Genomic DNA, 21,661 nt, shown 5'->3' on the forward strand with positions numbered 1-21,661 from the left:
GAGAAACGAGAGTGTCTTTGAACAGGTGTTGAGAGGTGATACAGTTTTACCTTAAAACAAAGACAACCAGAGGGAGAGGGAGAGAGAGAAACTGACCCAGAAGGTGGAGCGACTTGTAACAGCTGGCATTCCAGCTAGCCAGAAAGCACATGCCCTACTGAAAAAATCCGACATGGACATTATGCAGCAGAGAGAGCTGAAAGTGACACACTGTGTTCAACAGAACCTTCAACCAAGAGAGAAATCTACACTCATTTCAGGCCTGCAGCCATCTAGAACTTGAGTCTGGAGAATTCAACAGATTTATTGTAACCTTACTCCCCCATTAAAAAATACCTTTCACTTTCCTCTGTTTTTTCGTATGCGTGCGCGGTTGCGACAATTTTGGGATAAGGCATATTGGTCAATAAACAATTGACTTTCTGCTTTTAAAACGTACAAGAAAACCTGTTGCTGTCTAGTTATTTGAAAAATAAAACACCAAGGGGCTGAACTCTAATACAAAATACACTTGCTATGGTCAGGTGGGGAGTTGTACAGTGGGAACTACCCACTTCACACCATGTGGCCATAACACTGTTGTATAGAAAGTTGGGTGGCAGTGAGGCTTGGAGGAAAATAAACTCAGTTTCTTCCTCCTTTTGAGTTTGGAATCCAAATATGATAAGTGCAGTTCCATTGTGCATTGCGGCAAAAGTTTCTTTGAAAACGCCAGCAGGACAGTTAAGCATGACTTTGGCCATAAAATTCCTTTGAGGTGCTCATGCGCCATTGCCATACCATCACATTAAGTGTGGCGGAAACTAGGATTGGCAACTTTTAATTTCTGTAGTTTGATCAGGTGGCATTCAATCACTTTGAAAATGTTACTGCATTTACCTTCATTGACTGACTGCCTCGGCATCAGCAAGGGCTGGACAAAACATTTTAATCTATTTTGTTTTTATGGACTACAAAAGTTTCACTGATGTATGAATTTATGAATCAATTTATGAATCAAAGCAAGAAGACAAGTGAATTTGAAAGGTAAGAAGCAGTAATATTTAAAGAAAAAGTAAATTCTAACCAAAGTTTGCATGCAATGTTTGCCAATACACAATATGTTCTAATAATAATTTATAAAACAAAAACAAACATTTAATTCACTGACTTCCCCCCCATTGAGGGAATCCAGCTTCAGGGAGTTGAGGCTCAATCCTCCGATAATCATCAAAGCTGCTTAACTCCTGTAATAAAGCGCATTAGCCTGGATTTTGTATTAAGAATCACGATGAGGCTAACGATGCTCACTGTTAGAATGAAATAAATTGGGCAGCAATTTCTAGAGTTTGCACAGGTGCTGTTAAATGTAGGGTTTGTGGTCCAGGTTGCCCTACTCCTCCACAAGTTGTAACAACCTGACCAATAGACTGAGCATTGAACTAAGGGAGTGAAGTTGCAGTACCTGCCCATTAAACATGCTAGGAAAAGTTAGGGCTGGTGCATTCAGGTATTAGTGAAATTTTAATTATATGGTATAATTACAGCCAGTCATCTCTGGCCCTGAAAATTTAATTTTACAAATATGGAGTCTCATTCCCTTGGAATTCAATTAATGTTGGAGTTTTTTTAAATTTTCTGTATTTCACCTCTTAATCCCATCTTTCTTTTCCTCAATTTCACTTTCTGTGCATGATTAAATCGAAGTGAAACTTCCTGGTTTATTTTTCCTGTTTTAGACTGTCTGCTTCAGTGAATATTCTTTAATCTGGTTGAAGATCCACGCTACTTATCAATCTGCTCACATGTCGCAGATCCCCTATAGGGGGTGCCGAGCTGGATAAGATGCCCATCGACAGCTGCTGCTCAAGCCTGTGAAAACTCAGTGGGCAGCTGTCAACATTTAAAGGACACATTGTCCACTTCCCCTCACCCTGCTCTTACCAACTTAAATGTCAATCCCGATCCCAGATCTCCCAGGTATGCCATCTCCTAGGTATGGCATGTGTGCAGGAAGTGTCTGCAGCTGCAGCTCCTGGAAGCCCGGGTTTCGGCAGCTGGGAACACTGTGGAGCATCCACGAGGCAGAGAGTACCGTTGATAGCACGTATAGAGAGGTGGTCACACTGCAGGCTCAGACTCCACAGGCAGGAAGGGAATGGGTGACCACCAGGCAGAGCAAGAGGACTATGCAGGCAGTTTAGGAATCTCCTGTGGCTATTCCCCTGCAAAACAAATATACTGCTTTGGACACTGTTGGGGGGAATGACCTCTCAGAGGAAAGCAGCGACAGCCCAATTCATTGCACCACGGTTGGCTCTGCTGCACAGGGGAGGAGTAAAAAGTGTGGGAATGCAATAGTTATAGGGGATTCAATTGTAAGGGGAATAGATAGATGTTTCTGTGGCCGCAAAAGAGACTCCAGAATGGTATGTTGCCTGCCTAGTGCTAGGGTCAAGGATGTCTCAGAGCAGTTACAGGACATTCTGAAGTGGGAGGGTGAAATGCCAGTGGTCGTGGTATGTGGTGCAAACGACATAGGTAAAAAAAAAAGGATGAGGTCCTAAAAGCAGAATATAGGGAGCTAGGAAGTAAGTTGAAAAGTAGGACCTCAAAGGTAGTGATCTCAGGATTACTACCAGTGCCACGTGCTAGTCAGTAGAAATAGCAGGATATATCGGATGAATACGTGGCTGAAGAGATGGTGTGAGGGGGAGGGTTTTAGATTCCTGGGACATTGGGAGCGGTTCTGGGGGAGGTGGGACCAGTACAAACTGGACGGGTTACATCTGGGCAGGACCGGGACAGATGTCCGAGGGGGAGTATTTGCTAGAGTGGTTGGGGAGGGTTTAAACTGAAATGGCAGGGGATGGGAACCTTTGCAAGGAGTCAGAGGAAGGGGGATCAAAGACGAGAATCAAAGACAGAAAGGGGAATAAGAAAAGTGATAGGCAGAGAAATGAAGGGCCAGAATCAAACAGGACCACAGTGAAAAATAGTGGGAAGGGGACAAGTAATGTTAGAAAGACAAGCCTTAAGACTTTGTGCTTTAACATGCGGAGCATTCGCAATAAAGTGGATGAATTAATCGCGCAAATAGATGTAAACGGGTGTGATATAGTTGGGATTACAGAGACATGGCTGCAAGGTGACCAGGGATGGGAAATGGACATCCAGGGGTATTCAGTATTTAGGAAGGACAGACAAAAAGCAAAAGGCGGTGGAGATGCATTGCTGGTTAAAGAGGAAATTAATGCAATAGTGAGGAAAGATATTAGCTCTGACGATGTGGGATCTGTATGGGTAGAGCTGAGAAACACTAAGGGGCAAAAAACGTTAGTGAGGGTTGTATATAGACCCCCAAACTGTAGTGGTGATGTTGGGAATGGCATTAAACAGGAAATTAGAGCCGCGTGCGATAAAGGAACATCTGTAATTATGGTGACGTTAATCTGCATATAGATTGGGCAAATCAAATTAGTCACAATACTGTAGAGGAGGAATTCTTGGAGTGTATACGAGATGGTTTTCTGGACCAAAATGTTGAGGAACCAATTAGAGAACAGGCCATCCTAGTCTGGGTATTGTGTAATGAGAGAGGAATAATTGACAATCTAGTGGTGCGAGACCCCTTGGGGATGAGCGACCATAATATGATAGAATTCTTCATAAAGATGGAGAGTGACATAGTTGATTCTGAGACTAGGGTCCTGAATTTTAGTAAAGGAAACTACGAAGGTATGAGGCGCGAGTTGACTTTGACGGATTGAGAAACGTTACTTAAAGGGATGATGGTGGATAGGCAATGGCAAACATTTAAAGAGTACATGGATGAACTGCAACAATTGGTTATACCTGTCTGGCACAAAAGTAAAACGGGAAAGGTAACCAAAGCATGGCTTTCAAGGGAAATTAGAGATAGCATTAGATCCAAGGAAGAGACATATAAATCTGCCAGAAAAAACAACAGACCTGAGGATTGGGAGCAGTTTAGAATTCAGCAAAGGAGGACCAAGGGATTGATTAAGAAGGGGAAAATAGAGTACGAGAGAAAGCTTGCGGGGTACATAAAAACTGACTGTAAAAGTTTCTTTAGGTATGTGAAGAGAAAAGATTGGTGAAGACAAATGTAAGTCCCTTACAGTCAGAAACAGGGGAATTTATTATGGGGAACAAAGAAATGGCTGACCAACTAAATGCATACTTTGGTTCTGTCTTCACAAAGGAGGACACAAATATCATCCCAGAAATGTTGGGGAACACAGGGCTTAGTGAGAGAGAGGAATGAAGGAAATCAGTATTAGTAGAAATGGCGTTGGGGAAATTGATGGGATTGAGGGCTGATAAATCCCCAGGGCCTGATGGTATGCATCCCAGAGTACTTAAGGAAGTGGCCCTAGAAATAATGGATGCATTGGTGGTCATCTTCCAAGATTCTATAGACTCTGGAACAGTTCCTACAGATTGGAGGGTAGCTAATGTAACCCCACTATTTAAAAAGGGAGGTAGAGAGAAAGCAGGGAATTATAGACCAGTCAGCCTGACGTCGGTAGTGGGGAAAATTCTAGAGTCCATTATCAAAGATTTTATAGCAGAGCACTTGGAGGACAGTGGTAGAATCGGGCAGAGTCAGCCTGGAATAACGAAAGGGAAATCATGCTTGACAAATCTACTAGCATTCTTTGAGGATGCAACTAGAGTTGATGAGGGGGAGCCATTGGATGTGGTTTATTTGGACTTTCAGAAGGCTTTCGACAAAGTCCCACATAAGAGACTAGCATGTAAAATTAAAGTGCCTGGGATTGGGGTAGTGTATCGCGATGGATAGAAAATTGGTTGGTAGACAGGAAACAAAGAGTAGGGATAGATGGGTCTTTTTCCGAATGGCAGGCAGTGATTAGTGGGGTGCTGCAGGGATCGGTGCTGGGACCCCAGCTATTCACAATATATATTAATGATTTCGATGAGGGAACTAAATGTAATATCTCCAAATTTGTAGATGACACAAAACTGGGTGGGAGGGTGAGTTGTGAGGAGTATGTAGAGAGGGTTCAGGGTGATCTGGACAAGTTGAGTGAGTGGGCTAATGCATGGCAGATGCAATATAATGTGGATAAATGTGAGGTTATCCACTTTGGTAGCAAAAACAGGAAGGCAGATTATTATCTGAACGGCTATAAACTGAGAGAGGGGAATGTGCAGCGAGACCTGGGTGTTCTCATACAGGTCCAACAGGCGGTAAAAAAGGCAAATGGTATGTTGGCCTTCATAGCGAGAGGATTCAAGTACAGGAGCAGGGATGTCTTGCTGCAATTATACAGAGCCTTGGTGAGGCCACACCTGGAATATTGTGCAGTTTTGGTCTCCTTATCTGAGGAAGGAAGTTCTTCCTATAGAGGTAGTGAAGCGAAGGTTTACCAAACTGATTCCTGGGATGGCGGGACTGACATATGAGGAGAGATTGAGTCAGTTAGGATTATATTCGCTGGAGTTCAGGAGAGTGAGGGGGGATCTCATAGAAACCTATAAAATCCTAACAGGACTTGACATGGTCGATGCAGGAAGGATGTTCCCGATGGTGGGGGAGTCCAGAACCAGGGGTCATAGCCTAAGGATATGGGATAAACCTTTCAAGACTGAGATGAGGAGAAATTACTTCACCCAGAGAGTGGTGAGCCTATGGAATTCACTACCACAGAAAGCAGTTGAGGCCAAAACATTGTATGTTTTCAAGGAAGCAGTTATATATAGCTGTTGGGTCTAAAGGGATCAAAGGCTATGGGGCGAAGGTGGGAACAGGTTGTGAGTTGGATGATCAGCCGTGATCATAATGCATGGCGGAGCATGCTCGAAGGGCCGAACAGCCTTCACCTTCTCCTATTTCCTATGTTTCTATGTTTCTATAAATACCGTGGCTACAAGAGCAGGTCAGAGGCTAGGAATCCTGCGGCGAGTAACTCACCTCCTGACTCCCCAAAGCCTGTCCACCATCTACAAGGCATAAATCAGGAGTGTGATGGAATACTCTCCATTTGCCTGGATGGGTGCAGCTCCAACAACACTCAGGAAGCACAATGCCATCCAGGACAAAGCAACCCGCTTGATTGCCATCCCGTCCACAAACATTCACTCCCTCCACCACCAACGCACAGTGGCTGTAGTCTACAAGATGCATTGCAGCAACGCACCAAGGCTGCTCAGGCAGCACCTTCCAAACCCACGACCTCTACCACCTAGAAGAACAAGGGCAGCAGATGCATGGGAACACCACCACCTGCGAGTTCCCGTCCAAGTCACACACCATCCTGACTCGGAACTATATCGCCGTTCCTTCACTGTTGCTGGGTCAAAATCCTGGAACTCCCTTCTTACCGGCACTGTGGGTGTATCTACCCCACATGGACTGCAGCGGTTCAAGAGGGCAGCTCACCACCACCTTCTCATGGGCAATTGGGGATGGACAATAAATGCTGGCCTGGCCAGCGACGCCCACATCCCAAAAAACGCAGGAAAAAAAAAGGTGGGTTAATGACAAAGAACAGAGTTAAAATGATCAGAATTGAAAGCCAGGAGGGACCCTGGCCATCTTGTCAACTAAGCTTTTGGACATGCACTTGAGTCTGTCTAAAGCTTTGTGGGAAGAGTCTTGGGATATTTCTTTGTGATGCTCAAGGCATTGTCATGCAGACCCCTACCTGCCAAAAATGAGGCATATTAATTTCATCATTTGAACATCAATTTTAAACTGTTGCTGGAGTGAAGAAATTACTTGTTAATGAGGTCACCAGAGATTTGGGCCGGAAGGACATTTGCATACTAAGAGACGCTGCTTGTGGAGACAAAGGACTATTCCCTGATCCAATTAACCCAAATGGATTTTGATCACCAGACATTGAAGGTGCAGGAAGTGCATGCCAGGGCCTGCTAAGATAATACAATCCACAAACGCAAAAGTAGTTAAGAAAGTTAGTCACATGGCAGACCTGCTGGCCAACTTGGTTTTTTATTTGTGCCGCACCGAAAGGAACAGAAGGCAGTTTTGCAATTGAAGCTGGTACAAGCAAGCCTCTCTCCTGGCTGTCTCTCTCGCTTTCTCCCAAGCCACCGGACCCACGGAAGACACGTACACCTCGAGAGAAAAGCCTCTGACATCGAAACAAGTTGAAGCGTGAACTGGGCCCCAATGAATAGCAGGACTTACAGTCAACCAAAGACTCCACATTGAACTCAAAGGACAGTAAGTAACTCCCAGATATTGCTTCAAACTTTTCCCCTTTATTCTTTCCTCTTTTTCTGTCCCTATCTGCGTGTGTTTATCGCGTATGCATGGTTACGTCACATATTCGTACTCGTTAACCGGATTAGAGTTTAAGATAAATAAACTTCTACCTTTCTTGTTTAAATCTAAGGAAACCTGTCTGATTTCTTTGCCTTACAATTGGAGCAGTGAACAAGGATTCACTGAAGGGGGGAGCTAAAAACACAGTGTTTCTAAAATTAAACTCTGTTACGGTTAAACCAGGCAAAGGCTGAGAGGGAACCCTTAGACCCCTTCTCACCTGGTCGTAACAGCATTGTATAAAGGCAAGTTGGTATTAACGGCTGTATGTTAAATCAAGTGAAATTATGGCTGCAGGATGATGTTCCACACGCCAATATTGAGACTGCAGGTGTTCTGGGAGATATAGTGAATTACCCAGAGTTGGAACGGAGAGATGAAGATTTCTTCTGTCCTTTCAGTACAGTCAAGTTGTTACAAATGTTCACGCGGCGGCTGCTGTTACCGTTTATATCCCAGCAGAGAAACCTTGGAGCCACAAAGTATTTTTCTCCCGGGTTGCTGGCAGCAATGCCTGGCAGAGCAACTTCATTTCTGGGAGAGCTGACAACCCTGGCTGTTGCATGTAAACTGAGTTTCTGCTGCACTTCCAGTAACGTTACAGTGGCAGAGCGCATGCAACCCTGAGGAGATTCGCAGTCCTTGCTTCCCTGAGTCCCTGCTGATTTTGCCCTTTCATTAGCTAATGCTTTTCTTTAGTGTTTCAACTTGCTAAATCATTTTCCCACAACGCCTTTTAGATTTGCTGGTTTGATTTTTATTTTTTTTATTTTTAGAGATACAGCACTGAAACAGGCCCTTCGGCCCACCGAGTCTGTGCCGACCATTAACCACCCATTTATACTAATCCTACACTAATCCCATATTCCTACCACATCCCCACCTGTCCCTATATTACCCTACCACCTACCTATACTAGATAAATTGGCCATTATAAATTGCCCCTATCAACCCGCAAGTCTTTTGGCTGTGGGAGGAAACCAGAGCACCCGGAGGAAACCCACGCAGACACAGGGAGAACTTTCAAACTCCACACAGGCAGTACCCAGAATTGAACCCGGGTCGCTGGAGCTGTGAGGCTGCGGTGCTAACCACTGCGCCACTGTGCCGCCCCTGGTCTGTAGTTTTCTAGCAAGTCATATAACCCTTTTTTTTTTATAGAGTTATGTAAACCACTTTCCAATCCTTTGGCATGCCTTCCAAATTAACTGAACTTATCAAGCTATTTAAAATGTGTGTGTACTTATCCTAATCTTTATTTTACCGCATTGGCAACTGTTGTCATTTGATCAGTTCTGACTGCAGGCCTGAATTGTGCATTTATCAGGTCCTTCAGTAATTTTTGTTAAAGCTGTAAATCTGCTGACCATTGTTGAATACCAAATACATTTTTAGAAAGTTAGTTGCATTTTCTTTGTAGCTATCTCTTCTTTGGTTTCTAAAAAAAAAAGATTGGAGATTTTCAAATGTTTAATTTAGTTTGAAATTGTGAAAGTAAATATGTCCTTAGTACTGTACTATTGGGTTATTGAATTGAATTATTAATTGTCCTAATTTTACTTGGAATATTTTACTAAATTTTTGTTTTCTTACAGAGCTCCAGTTGTCATGGCTTCGCTTGATTGGCTGATTGTTGCTGTAACTAGTTTCACTGTGTTTCAAATTATGTTCCATTATTTAAGTGCAAGGATATCTGTAATTTTCTGCAAGGGGTATTACATACTGACTGATGATCAGAAGACTGAATGGAACTCCAGGTATACTTTCTTGAGATTATTTGCAGGAAACATACAGCATGTGAATAGACAAATTCAAATGAAGGCGCATTTACAACATTGATAATGATAGCCTAGATGGTCTTTTTTTTTGTTAAAACTTAAAACTAATTTTTTCATGTAACTTATCCTTGAGACACCCCATCAGGCATCTAATGGGATGGCCCGGTGACCTGCTCGGAGACTCCAGTAGCGCTTCTATGTGTCCTACCACTTGAAAGTTCACGAGTTTTTTTTATTCTTTCATGGGATGTGGGCATTGCTGGCAAGGCCAACATTTGTTGCCCAACTCTAATTGGCCTTGACAACTGAGTAGCTTGCTAGGCCATTTCAGAGGGCAGTTAAGAGTCAACCACATTGCTTTGGGTCTGGAGTCACATGAAGGCCAGACCAGGTAAGGATGGCACATTTCCTTCACTAAAGGACATTAGTGAACCAGATGGGTTTTACAACAATCATGGCATCATTACTGAGACTAGCATTTAATTCCAGATTTTTATTAATTAATTGAATTTAAATTCCACCAGCTGCCGTGATGGGATTTGAACCCAGGTCACTAGGGAAAGCCTGGGCCTCTGGATTACTAGTTCAGTGACATTACTACATCACTGTCTCCCCTTAAAATGGAATGGGGTGTATGGCCTGGGTGGATGACTGTTTGTTTTGATTTGTTCCCTGCTCATGATCTAATGATTGGTATCAGATGAAAATTTATTTTCTGTCACTCATTATGTTGTCTAATCTTTTAAAATGGCAAACTGTTGGGATGGGACAGTTTCTCTGATGTATAATGTATTTTCAGACAATTTTATATAGTAGTTTGGTTTAAAGGTATAATAAAGAATATCTAATAAACTGCAATTTTCAAGGTGGAGTTGCATAATGGTACAACCAGACATACTCATAAAACCAAGCTTCGTTTCAAGGTTGCACTGTATAATTTTTCATAAAACCTTTATGCTCTAAAATGTACAGGGTGGGTAGGGAATAGAAATAAAGCAAGCTTGCGTTGCTTTTAACGTTTTTATTTTTGGGATGTTGACAATTCTGGCAAGGCTGGCTTTATTGTTCCGCCCTTAGATGTGATAATCTTGTTTGCAGCTGAGTGTCTTCCTTGTCTATTTGAGGGAAATTAGAGTCGACCATGTGGTATGGATGGAAGTTGCGTGTAGGCTAGACTAGGTAGGAGTGGCAGATTCCCATCCCTGATGAAGACGAGAAAGCTAGTTGGGTTTTACAATAATCTGAGAGTTGTTATGGTTTTTTTTCCTGCTGCTAATGTACAAATGAGCAGATTTAATGAATTTGATTTCACTTGCCATGGTGAGGTTTCAATTCACAACCTTAAGGTTACAAGTTCATTAACAAACACTGCACCAGCGTACCCACTATTAATGACCAATTACTTTTTTTTAAAAAAAGAGTGGAATTTACTAAATTGCAAATCTGAGGGGAACAGTGCAAAGAACTTTGGTAGAGACATGCATCGTAAACAAAAGAAAACAGAACACTTTTAACAGGCACTGTTTTTTTTAATTGGATGTTCATTGTTTTATAAAACAGGTTTCTGGAATGCTGTTAATCACAGGATTTGTGATGATATACGGAAGTTCATGTGTACATAGTCTATTGAAGAATGCACTGTATGGTGTGGAATATACTCTGCTTAGAGTTCAGAACTAGAAGTTGCGTGGTGTTTATTCTACAGAGTTGGTGTTCCCTACTCTGCCTTTCAGAAGTTTTAAATTGTCTCCCATTGACTGGGGAAAGTAGACTTCCATTCTTTGAATTGTTGAGCTTCTAAGAAGTACATGATTCTATCTCCTGGAGCACACCATTAGATGTTTCATATTGCTTATGTTGTGCATTTGTAAATATTTAAATTTTTGTGCGCAGAGAAGTTCAGGTACCAGTGGGTTTTTTTTCACACTTTAGGTAGTACAAATGAGTGACTTAAATCAAATTTTTGTTTGGGTGTTTGTGTAAAGTTTACAGAATTAAAAGATTTTCAACATAGTGTTACAATAGAGTAATTTTGAACCCAATTCGGTATCTTACTAGAAATAAGAAGACAGCTTGAGCAGGTTGGGGCTCTTTCCATTGGAGTATAGATGAGTAAGAGCAGAGCTGATGGAGATCTTTGTAATTACGGGTGTGGAGAAATTGACCCTACTTGTAGGTGAGTCTACAACAAGGGGACAGAAATATAAAATAGCCACTAACAACAAATAAACAATTTAGGAGGAATTTTGAAAAGTGGTAGAATGTGAAACCCGCTGCCGCATAATGTTTGAAGTAGGTAGCATTGACACATTTAAGGGGAGACTTGCATATTTGAGGGAGAAAGGAATAGAGATTTAGAGTTAGGACATGGTAATTGGAGTAGTAGGAGGAGGCTTGTGTGGAGTGTCATACTGGCGTAAGTCGAATGGCCTGTTCCCTGCTATGCATTGTTTTATAAAACAATTGTTTTGCTCTGTTTTAAAGAAAGCTGCTATACTTGACAATGTAATAATTATAGAATTAAGGGGAAGGATACCTCTGCTGGCCTCATTTCGCTGAAATTGTTAATGAATGCTCTAAAGATGCATGTGATTTCACTATTAATGATGACAACAGCTTCCCTATTAAACTGACTAGGCTGTACAGAATACATCAATCATGCCCAATCTGTGTTTACACTTTTGTCTTTTTAGGGTGGTGTCCACATTCCATGCTCTGGTGGTTGGGCTGCTGTGTCTCTACTTGTTGTGGTTTGATGATGCTGTAAATGCAGATCCTATCTGGTAAGATACCTACTCGGCCTCGTTAAACTAGGCATGGCTGCTTGTGTCTCTTAATTTCTGTGGTCAGAAGTCTGTTGTAAAATGATGCACTGCACCTTTTAAGGGAAACACACTGACAACTTACTGCATTCTTATCTGATTGTAATAAGCATTATGCTGGTTTAGTGACAATGTTCCTATCATGACAATGTAGTGCACACAGATCACAAAAAGGCTAATTGAATGTTAGCCTTTATAACTAGAGGACTATATTATAAAGAGAGAAAGCTTTGCTACAGCTAATCATAGACCATATCTGGAGTGCTGTGTACAATTTTGAACACTGCACCTTAGGATATATTGGCCTAGGAAGGAGTGCAGTGCCGATTATGAAGACAGATTGCAAAAACTCAGCTTGTATTCCCTGAACTATAGAAGGTTGAGCGGATGATTCAATTGAGGTTTTTTGAAAGGAATTGATATGGTAGATAGAAACTTTTTCTGTCAGTGGGAGAGTCTAGGACAAGGGAACATGACCTTAAAATCACAGCCAGGTCATTTATGAAACTTTTATACACAAAAGGTGGTGGCTCAATTAATAGTTTTAAATCTCTGATCAATAGATTTCTGCTAGCCAAAGGCATTAAGGGATATGGAGCCAAGGTGGGTGGATTGAGTTATGGTACAGATCAGTCATGATCTGTTGGAACAGTCTTTGAAGGACTGAATGGTCTACTCCTATTTCTATATTAGAAAATAAATGGATATTTTAACTTTATTTTGCAGCATTCTTCAGTTGACATGAATGAGTACTTATTTATTTTAAGTGTCCGTACTTAACAAAATCGCAAACTATATCCAGCAGTGAGGCCAAATTTGCTTGTGAGACTGGGCGTGGGAGATAATTTTCTGTTTTATTAAACCATTGAAGTTTTATTTTACAGTTGAGAATAGTAAATGTTTTAAATTTTCTGCCATTTCCCTTTAAGCATAGAACTTGATCTAAATCTTTTAGGACCCTGAACACTAGACAGTCAGATCATTTGACTAATTCCTGCTTCATGCTTGTTCACCTTCGAACTAAACAATTGTAACATAAAACCTTGGAACTTCTTTATCCTTTTGCATTGTTGAACTTTGGGCTTGAATGACAAATTAAGGAACAATTACCAGTGTTGTTTGCTTAGAAAGTACATTTATTTTGATGATGATAAAGAATGTTGAATCAGCACAGAATTGACCATGAAATCTCAATATTACAATATCAAATTGAAAATGACTAATTTTGTCATGAAAATATTGATTATAGGTGGAGAAAAAAAGGGGAAAAAATAAACTTCCATTATGTTTGCCATATGCTCCTTAACCACTTTTTTTTTTCCCTCTTCAATTTCCCCCTGTCCCCATTTATCCAGGCACTGATTCCTTGTTGGGGTAGAGTTTCTTGTTGATATTTTCCCTTAAGTTCTTCACCCAAATGGCAGTTATTCATATGTGCGCTTTGGCAGGCTATTCAAGTGCAAGGGCATCACAGCTTGGCCCAATATGCGCACACATGCCCTTCCAGCATGGGTTGCTGAAGCCACTCTGACCACTGCCCAAACCTGGGACCATCCTGGTCTATTGTGACTCAGTAGCATAGAGATTCTGTACCAAGAGCACAATTATTAAACACAGGTTACGTTTCACAAAAATAAACCTGTTTTTTAATATTTACAGGGGGGACCCTACACTGGTAAAATTAAATGTTGGTTTAACTGCAGGCTACCTCATATCAGGTGAGTTCGTTTTCATCCAAAACATTTTCTTCTGTCAAATCTTTTATTTAACTGGATTGTAGTTACTCTGTAGCACAGAAATATCTGAATTTGGTTAGGGACTAGGTAATGATGGGCCCTTGTTTCATGATTAGGCCAGATATGGACTGCGATATTGGTGGATGTGGAAATCTCTGGTATAATCATCTTTCTCTTCTTGAAAGAACCCAATGGAGGTGAAAGGCTTTGGCGAGTACATTATAAGCAATCTAAACTGGAATCTTGTATGGCAATATTGCTATTACTGGGTTAATGTTTCTAAGTAGAACATTAATGTCATGAAGATACAAAACGCTCCATCAGTACTTGTAAAAGAGGGGAAAATAAAGAGGTTGATATTTTAGGCTGACTGGATGTCTGATGAAGGATCCCAAAATATTAATCTGTCTCTCTTCAGTTTCTGATGAACGTGCTGTGTACTTCTGACTTTATTTGTACAAAAATTACTCTTTCTGAAAAAAATCCCTTCAACTTTTGTTAAAAAAATGCCTTTTTTGTAATGACATGAAATGTTTGTTGACTAATAGAAATGTTGAAAGTTATAATCATTTGGACATTAATTTTTTTGCAGTGATATCCCCTGACAGGAACATCACCTATTTGCTTTTTCTATGAATCATATTTGCATAGAGATTTCTGCATTGGAAATTTCAATGCAATAGTTTTTGAATAGATTCAGATTGAACCCTTATGAGTACTGGGCTTCTCTAGTCATTTGTCTATGCTAAAAAGCTGTAACTGGAGTAACTTGATGCCTCAATCTTACTCTGATCTTTTTTCTCTCTGACAGAAGTCCTGTGAGAAAAAGCATTTTGTTTTTATCTTCAGAAATTTGTTTTAGTTCGAGGTAGTTTTTATGAGGGGGATGGGAGAGGGTGTTCACTAAAGAAATGGAGCTCACAAAATATCAGTAGAAGCAGAGAGAGTAGAGGCAATGGATAGGATAAAAATTGAGGGGGGAGATACTAAAAAGGTTGGCTATTCTTAGGGTAGATAAGTCACTTGGTCCGGTTGGCTTGCATCCCATGTTGCTAAAAGGAAGTAAAGATGGAGATAGTGGAAGGGCTTGCTATAATCTTCCTTGGATAAGGGGTAGGTGCCAGAGCATTGGAGAATGGCAGATGTGACACCCTTATTCAAGAAAGGGCATAAGGACAGTCCTAGCATTTACAGGCCAGTTTGTTTAACATCAGTGGTAGGTAAGATTTTAGAAACAATAATCAGGGAAAATATCAATGGACACTTAGAGAGGTTTGGGTTAATTAAGGATAATGAGCACAGATTTGTAAAAGGCAGATCATGCTTGACTAATCTAATTGAATTTTTTGATGAAGTAACAGAGAAGGTTGATGAAGGGAATGCGGTGGATGTTGTTTATATGCATTTTAAGAAAGCATTTGATAATATTCCACAAAAAAGGCTGGTTAACAAAATTGACACTCATGGAATAGGAGGGTTAGTGTCCAATAGGATAAAATAAAATTGGCTTAAGGACAAAAAACAGCGAGTTGTAGGAAATGGTTATTTATTGGACTGGAGGATGGTAGACCGTGGTGTTCCCAAGGGTCACTGCTGGGACCACTGTTTTCTTGCTATATATAAATGACTTGGATATTGAAATACAGAGTAGAATCTCAAAAGTTTCTGTGACACCAAACTTGGGGGTGTGGTAAATAGTGAAGATGATATGAGCCACCTTCAATAGGACATAGATAGGTTAGCAGAATGGGCAGAGAGGTGGCAGATGGAATTTAATACTGACAAGTGTGAAGTGATGCATTTTGGTAGAAGGAATAGGGAGAGGCAATATATACTTAATGGCACAGTTCTAAAGATTGTGCAGGAACAGAGAGATGCGGGGGTGCATATGCATTGATCTTTGAAGGTGGCAGGACATATTAGGAGAGTGATTAGTAAAGCATATGGGCTCTTGGGTTTCATGAATGCAGGCATTGAATACAAAAGTAGGGAAGTTATGTTGAGCCTTTATAAAGCTCTGGTTAGGCCCCAACTGGTGTATTGTGTCCAGTCTGTTCACTACACTTCAGGAAAGATGTGAGGGTCCTTGAAGGTGCAGAGGAGAATTATCAGAATGGTTCCAGGGATGGAGGATTTTAGTTACAAGATGAAGTTGGAAAAACCGAGTTTGTTCTCCTTAGAACAAAGGAGATTGAGAGGAGCTTTAATAAATGTATCCACGATTATGACAGGCTTAGATATGTTAGAAAAGGAAAAATTGTTCCCATTAACAAATAATACAAGGATTAGGGGACAGAGATTGAAAGTTTTGTGCAAACGAAGCAGGATCTGAGGAAGCACTTTTTTGCAGTGGGTGGTAATGACCTGGAACACGCTGCCCACAAGGGTGTTGGAGCAGAGATGATTAATTAAAAAAATACTTTTCTCTTCAAGAGGAAGTTGGATGGCCACCTGAGAGAAATAGACTTACAGGGTTACGGGGATTAAGTGGGGGAGTGGGACTGGCTGCATAGCTCTCCATGGAGAGCCGGCATGGACTGAATGGGCCGAATGGCCTCTTTTTTGCTGATATGACTCCATGATGTTATGACGGAGGTGGTATTTTTCAGTGAGCCTTTTAGCTTCAGAAGGGTTTTGAGTCATGTGATTAGGTTAAGGAAATGTTACTGCAGTCCGTAACGATTTAAATGACTGATCAACATACTATTGCCGCACTATTCCAGGCCTGCAACTAAAGGGGCACAATGACTTTGGGGTACTACTTTCAAAGTAAAGTACTTCACTTGTTGCTGTCTGTCAGGCAGGCCCCCACCTGCCAAGAATGAGACTTTAATTTTTCCACATGAACATTAAGACTTAAAATTGTTGTTGGGAAGAAACCTGTCACAAGGAATTGCCAGGCCCCTCGCCGGAAAGACCTTTTTTGGATACTAGCAGACAGTGTTGGAACAAAGGAACCAGGCCCTGCTTCCCTGATGCACAGAAGACGTGGTCAGACCAGTTTAGTCATATGACTAACTGGCTGTTGGAGTTTTTTTTAATTTAAACTTGCCACAGAAAATTTGAACTCAAAAGGCTGTTTGCTCCTGGACTGAAAAGACCTCTCTCCTGTCTACTCTCATCTCGCTCTCACCATCTTCGGAAACCAGTGAAAACATTGGAACCCCAAGAAAGAAAAGTCTCCTACAAGATTTAAGAAGAATACTGAGCCCCAACGAAAAGCAAGAACTACCTACAAAAGGACTACAGTGAGCTCGAAGCACAGTAACAAGAAACTCTTCTGATATTTGAGAGAAATATAAGATACAGAAAGAAAAACCATGCATTTCTCTCATTCATTTCCCTTCATTCACCAATCTTAAAACATATTAAAAATGATCTTTTCTGGGTGCCATGGCTGTTTTAATTTCCTTTTTTTTCCTCAGGAGAGTTAGTAGTGGGTGGGTCTCTCCTGAACTCTGAGTCATGCAAAGACTTTTGACTTCAGGGGATGGGTGGTTCTCTTTTCCTCTGACTGTGGGGGAGGAGTCGTTACTCTCTCCTTTGTTCTCTGGGACATTCCTGCCTGCAGGTTTGTGTGCACACTTTATTGTGCTCTTCTGTGGCACTTCGACTAGGTGAGGCATCACCCTCATGGTTTCTCTGCCCCCTCGAGGTCTCTGTTTGTCTCTGCAGGTTCCTGTAAATGCTGTTAGCAACTGTGGTGGAGTGCTTATCGAGTCTGTATTTACATAGGAGGATGTGGGGTCTAACTTTTCACATTTTCCGGGGTTGGTTGACCAGACAGTAGGGGCTTTCATCGGGGATTTCTCACGGACTTCCTCTTGGCCACTTTTTCCCCTTCTCTATCTAACAAAGCGCAGAAGAGCAATAGTTATAGGGGACTCTATAGTCAGGGGCACAGATAGGCCCATCTCTGGACGTGAAAGAGACTCCAGGATGGTATGTTGCCTCCCTGGTGCCAGGGTCAAGGATGTCTCTGAACGGACAGGGGACATTCTGAAGGGGGAGGGTGAACAGCCAGAGGTTGTGGTACACATCGGTATCAACGACATAGGCAGGAAGAGTGACGAGGTCCTGCAGGGGGAGTTTAGAGAGTTAGGTAGAAAGTTAAAAGACAGGATCTCTAGGGTTGTAATCTCGGGATTGCTCCCTGTGCCACGTGCCAGTGAGGCTAGAAATAGGAAGAAAGTGCAGCTAAACACGTGGCTGAACAGCTGGTGTAGAAGGGAGGGTTTCAGATATCTGGACCATTGGGATCTCTTCAGGGACAGATGGGACCTGTACAAGAAGGACGGGTTGCATCTAAACTGGAGGGGCACAAATATCCTGGCTGCGAGATTTGCTGGCGTCACTCGGGAGGGTTTAAACTAGTGTGGCAGGGGGGTGGGAACCAGAGCAGTAGGACAGCAAGTAAAATAAATGAGGGGGAACTAGTTAATAAGGCCAGTAAGACTAAGAGGAAGAGCAGGCAGGGAGATGTTGCGGAGCACAGCGGGACTGGTGGTCTGGTGCATTTGTTTCAATGCGAGAAGTATAACAGGTAAGGCAGATGAACTTAGAGCTTGGATTAGTACTTGGAACTATGATGTTGTTGCTATTACAGAGACTTGGTTGAGGGAAGGACAGGATTGGCAGCTAAATGTTCCAGGATTTAGAAGCTTCAGGCGGGATAGAGGAGGATGTAAAAGGGGTGGGGGAGTTGCATTACTTGTTAAGGAGAATATCACAGCTGTATTGCGTGAGGACACCTCGGAGGGGTCGTGCAGCGAGGCAATATGGGTGGACCTCAGGAATAGGAAGGGTGCAGTCACGATGTTGGGGGTTTTCTACAGGCCTCCCAACAGCCAGCGGGAGGTAGAGGAGCAGATATGTAGAAAGATTTTGGAAAGATGTAAAGGTAATAGGGTTGTAGTGGTGGGTGATTTTAACTTCCCCTATATTGACTGGGACTCACTTAGTGCTAGGGTGGATAAGGATAAGAGTAGTCCTCGGGGGAAGGCTAATTATAACAATATTAGGCAGGAACTGAAGAATTTAGATTGGGGCGGCTGTTTGAGGGTGAATCAACATCTGACATGTGGGAGTCTTTCAAATGTCAGTTGTTAGAATCCAGGAGCAGCATGTTCCTGTGAGGAAGAAGGATAAGTTTGGCAAGTTTCGGGAACCTTGGATAACGCGGGATATTGTGAGCCCAGTCAAAAAGAAAAAGGAAGCATTCGTAAGGGCTGGAAGGCTAGGAACAGACGAATCCCTTGAGGAATAGAAAGACAGTAGAAAGGAACTTAAGCAAGGAGTCAGGAGGGCTAAAAGGGGTCATGAAAAGTCATTGGCAAACAGGATTAAGGATAATCCCAAGGCTTTTTATACCTATATAAAGAGCAAGAGGGTAACTAGGGAAAGGGTTGGCCCACTCAAGGACAGAGAAAGGAATCTATGTGTGGAGCCAAAGGAAATGGGTGAGGTACTAAATGAGTACTCTGCATCAGTATTCACCAGAGAGAAGGACTTGGTGGATGATGAACCGAGGGAAGGGAGTGTAGATAGTCTCAGTCATCTCATTATCAAAAAGGAGGAGGTGTTGGGTGTCTTGCAAAGCATTAAGGTAGATAAGTCCCCAGGGCCTGATGGGATCGACCCCAGAATACTAAGGGAGGCAAGGGAAGAAATTGCTGGGGCCTTGACAGAAATCTTTGCATCCTCATTGGCTACAGGTGAGGTCCCAGAGGACTGGTGAATAGCCAATGTTGTTCTTTTGTTTAAGAAGGGTAGCAAGGATAATCCAGGAAATTATAGGCCGGTGAGCCTTACATCAGTGGTAGGGAAATTATTAGAGGATTCCTCGGGACAGGATTTACTCCCATTTGGAAACAAACAAACTCATTGGCGGGAGGCAGCATGATTTTGTGAAGGGGAGGTCGTGTCTCACTAATTTGATTGAGTTTTTTGAGGAATTGACAAAGATGATTGATGAAGGAAGGGCAGTGGATGTTATCTATATGGACTTCAGTAAAGCCTTTGACAAGGTCCCTCATGGCAGACTGGTACAAAAGGTGAAATCACAAGGGATCAGAGGTGAGCTGGCAAGATGGATACAGAACTGGCTCAGTCATAGAAGACAGAGGGTAGCAGTGGAAGGGTGCTTTTCTGAATGGAGGGATGTGGCTAGTGGTGTTCCGCAGGGATCAGTGCTGGGACCTTTGATCTTTGTAGTTTATATAAATGATTTGGAGGAAAATGTAGCTGGTTTGATTAGTAAGTTTGCGGACACCACAAAGGTTGGTGGAGTTGCGGATAGTGATGAGGATTGTCAGAGGATACAGCAGGATATAGATTGGTTGGAGACTTGGGCGGAGAAATGGCAGATGGAGTTTAATCCGGACAAATGTGAGGTAATGCATTTTGGAAGGTCTAATGCAGGTGGGAAGTATACAGTAAATGGCAGAACCCTTAGGAGTATTGACAGGCAGAGAGATCTGGGCGTACAGGTCCACAGGTCACTGAAAGTGGCAACGCAGGTGGATAAGGTAGTCAAGAAGGCATACGGCATGCTTGCCTTCATCGGTCGGGGCATAGAGTATAAAAATTGGCAAGTCATGCTGCAGCTGTACAGAACTTTAGTTAGGCCACACTTAGAATATTGCGTGCAATTCTGGTTGCCACACTACCAGAAGGACGTGGAGGCTTTGGAGAGGGTACAGAGGAGGTTTACCAGGTTGTTGCCTGGTCTGGAGGGCATTAGCTATGAGGAGAGGTTGGATAAACTCGGATTGTTTTCACTGGAACGACGGAGGTGGAGGGGCGACATGATAGAGGTTTACAAAGTTATGAGCGGCATGGACAGAGTTGATAGTCAGAAGCTTTTTCCCAGGGTGGAAGAGTCAGTTACTAGGGGACATAGATTTAAGGTGAGAGGGGCAAAGTTTAGAGGGGATGTGCGAGGCAAGTTCTTTACACAGAGGGTGGTGAGTGCGCGGAACTTGCTGCCGGGGGAGATGGTGGAAGCAGTTACGATAGCGACGTTTAAGAGGTATCTTGACAAATACATGAATAGGATGAGAATAGAGGGATACGGTCCCCGGAAGTGCAGAAGGTTTTAGTTTAGGCAGGCATCAAGATCGGCGCAGGCTTGGAGGGCCGAATGGTCTGTTCCTGTGCTGTACTGTTCTTTGGTCTTTGTTCTAACCTTTTGCCAGCCGTGTGCTTGCCTGTCCCCTTTTGTTCTCAGCGGGGGTCCCTTACAGTTTAGCAGCCCTCTGTTGGAGGATCTTCCTAACACCGGTACAGGACTTAGGGGTGCAGGTTTCCCTGCAGGTTGGGGTTTCCCCTGAACCTGGCACAGGTGGCAACTCCTGCAGTCCTCCACCACATCTTTATGGAGTTTTGGTCAGTCAAACTGCTGTCTTCTGAGGGCTTTGGTCTTTTGTATACCGGCATGTAAAGCCACTGTCGTCTCGTGGGTGCTGCTTCATATTTCTCCCCGGTACCTCTCTGGCACCACTAACTGGTGAACTACTGTTCACTCCGTGCCCTCGGGTCTGTGAGGAGAACTCCATTTCCTCATCAGTACCTCATCCTTTAAATCGTAGCAGTCAAGGACTCCCTCTGCTTTCCTTTCAGACTGGGCAGCCTGTGCTAACTCTTGCAATACTGGGTCGGCTCGCTGAGCCTCAGCTAGGGAAAATCCATTTAATTTATTCTCTGGGTCTCTTAACTTTCCAAAGGAAGACTCGGACAGGCAGACCTCATAGTCATTTGCCTGCAGTGCCAATGCAGTCTCCTCTGGGAGAGCTGGTTTGATCATGGCCTGATCCACTACACATTCAGGGACTTTGCAGGGAACCGTCTCCTGCCACTGCCCTGTCTCTCTGACCTCCTGCAGTCTTTCTTTCACTACTGGTGTGCTACCACCTTCATCCCTGCCAGATCATTACCTCGGAGCAGGTCAACCCCGTCCACAGGCAAACTAGGGACAATGCCTACGGTCACCGATCCTGAAACTAGGTT

The 21,661-nt window shown here is 42.7% G+C and overlaps 1 protein-coding gene across 13 annotated transcripts in view; it reads left to right on the plus strand.

The window, feature by feature from the left end:
• Positions 1 to 21,661, plus strand: part of tlcd4a (TLC domain containing 4a) — a 68,564-nt gene that overhangs the window by 6,562 nt on the left and 40,341 nt on the right. For all 13 annotated transcript variants that reach the window (XR_010975481.1, XM_068036836.1, XM_068036842.1 and 10 more), the window contains 3 exons: positions 8,914 to 9,075; positions 11,790 to 11,879; positions 13,578 to 13,636. Coding sequence is in view for 12 of the 13 variants with exons in the window: in XM_068036836.1 (XP_067892937.1) it covers positions 8,927 to 9,075; positions 11,790 to 11,879; positions 13,578 to 13,636 (298 nt within the window). In the remaining variant the exon portion in view is untranslated. The remainder of the gene's footprint in view (positions 1 to 8,913; positions 9,076 to 11,789; positions 11,880 to 13,577; positions 13,637 to 21,661) is intronic.

This window comes from Heterodontus francisci, chromosome 8 (genome assembly GCF_036365525.1).
Source record: "Heterodontus francisci isolate sHetFra1 chromosome 8, sHetFra1.hap1, whole genome shotgun sequence".
In the NCBI taxonomy this organism is placed as follows: domain Eukaryota; kingdom Metazoa; phylum Chordata; class Chondrichthyes; order Heterodontiformes; family Heterodontidae; genus Heterodontus; species Heterodontus francisci.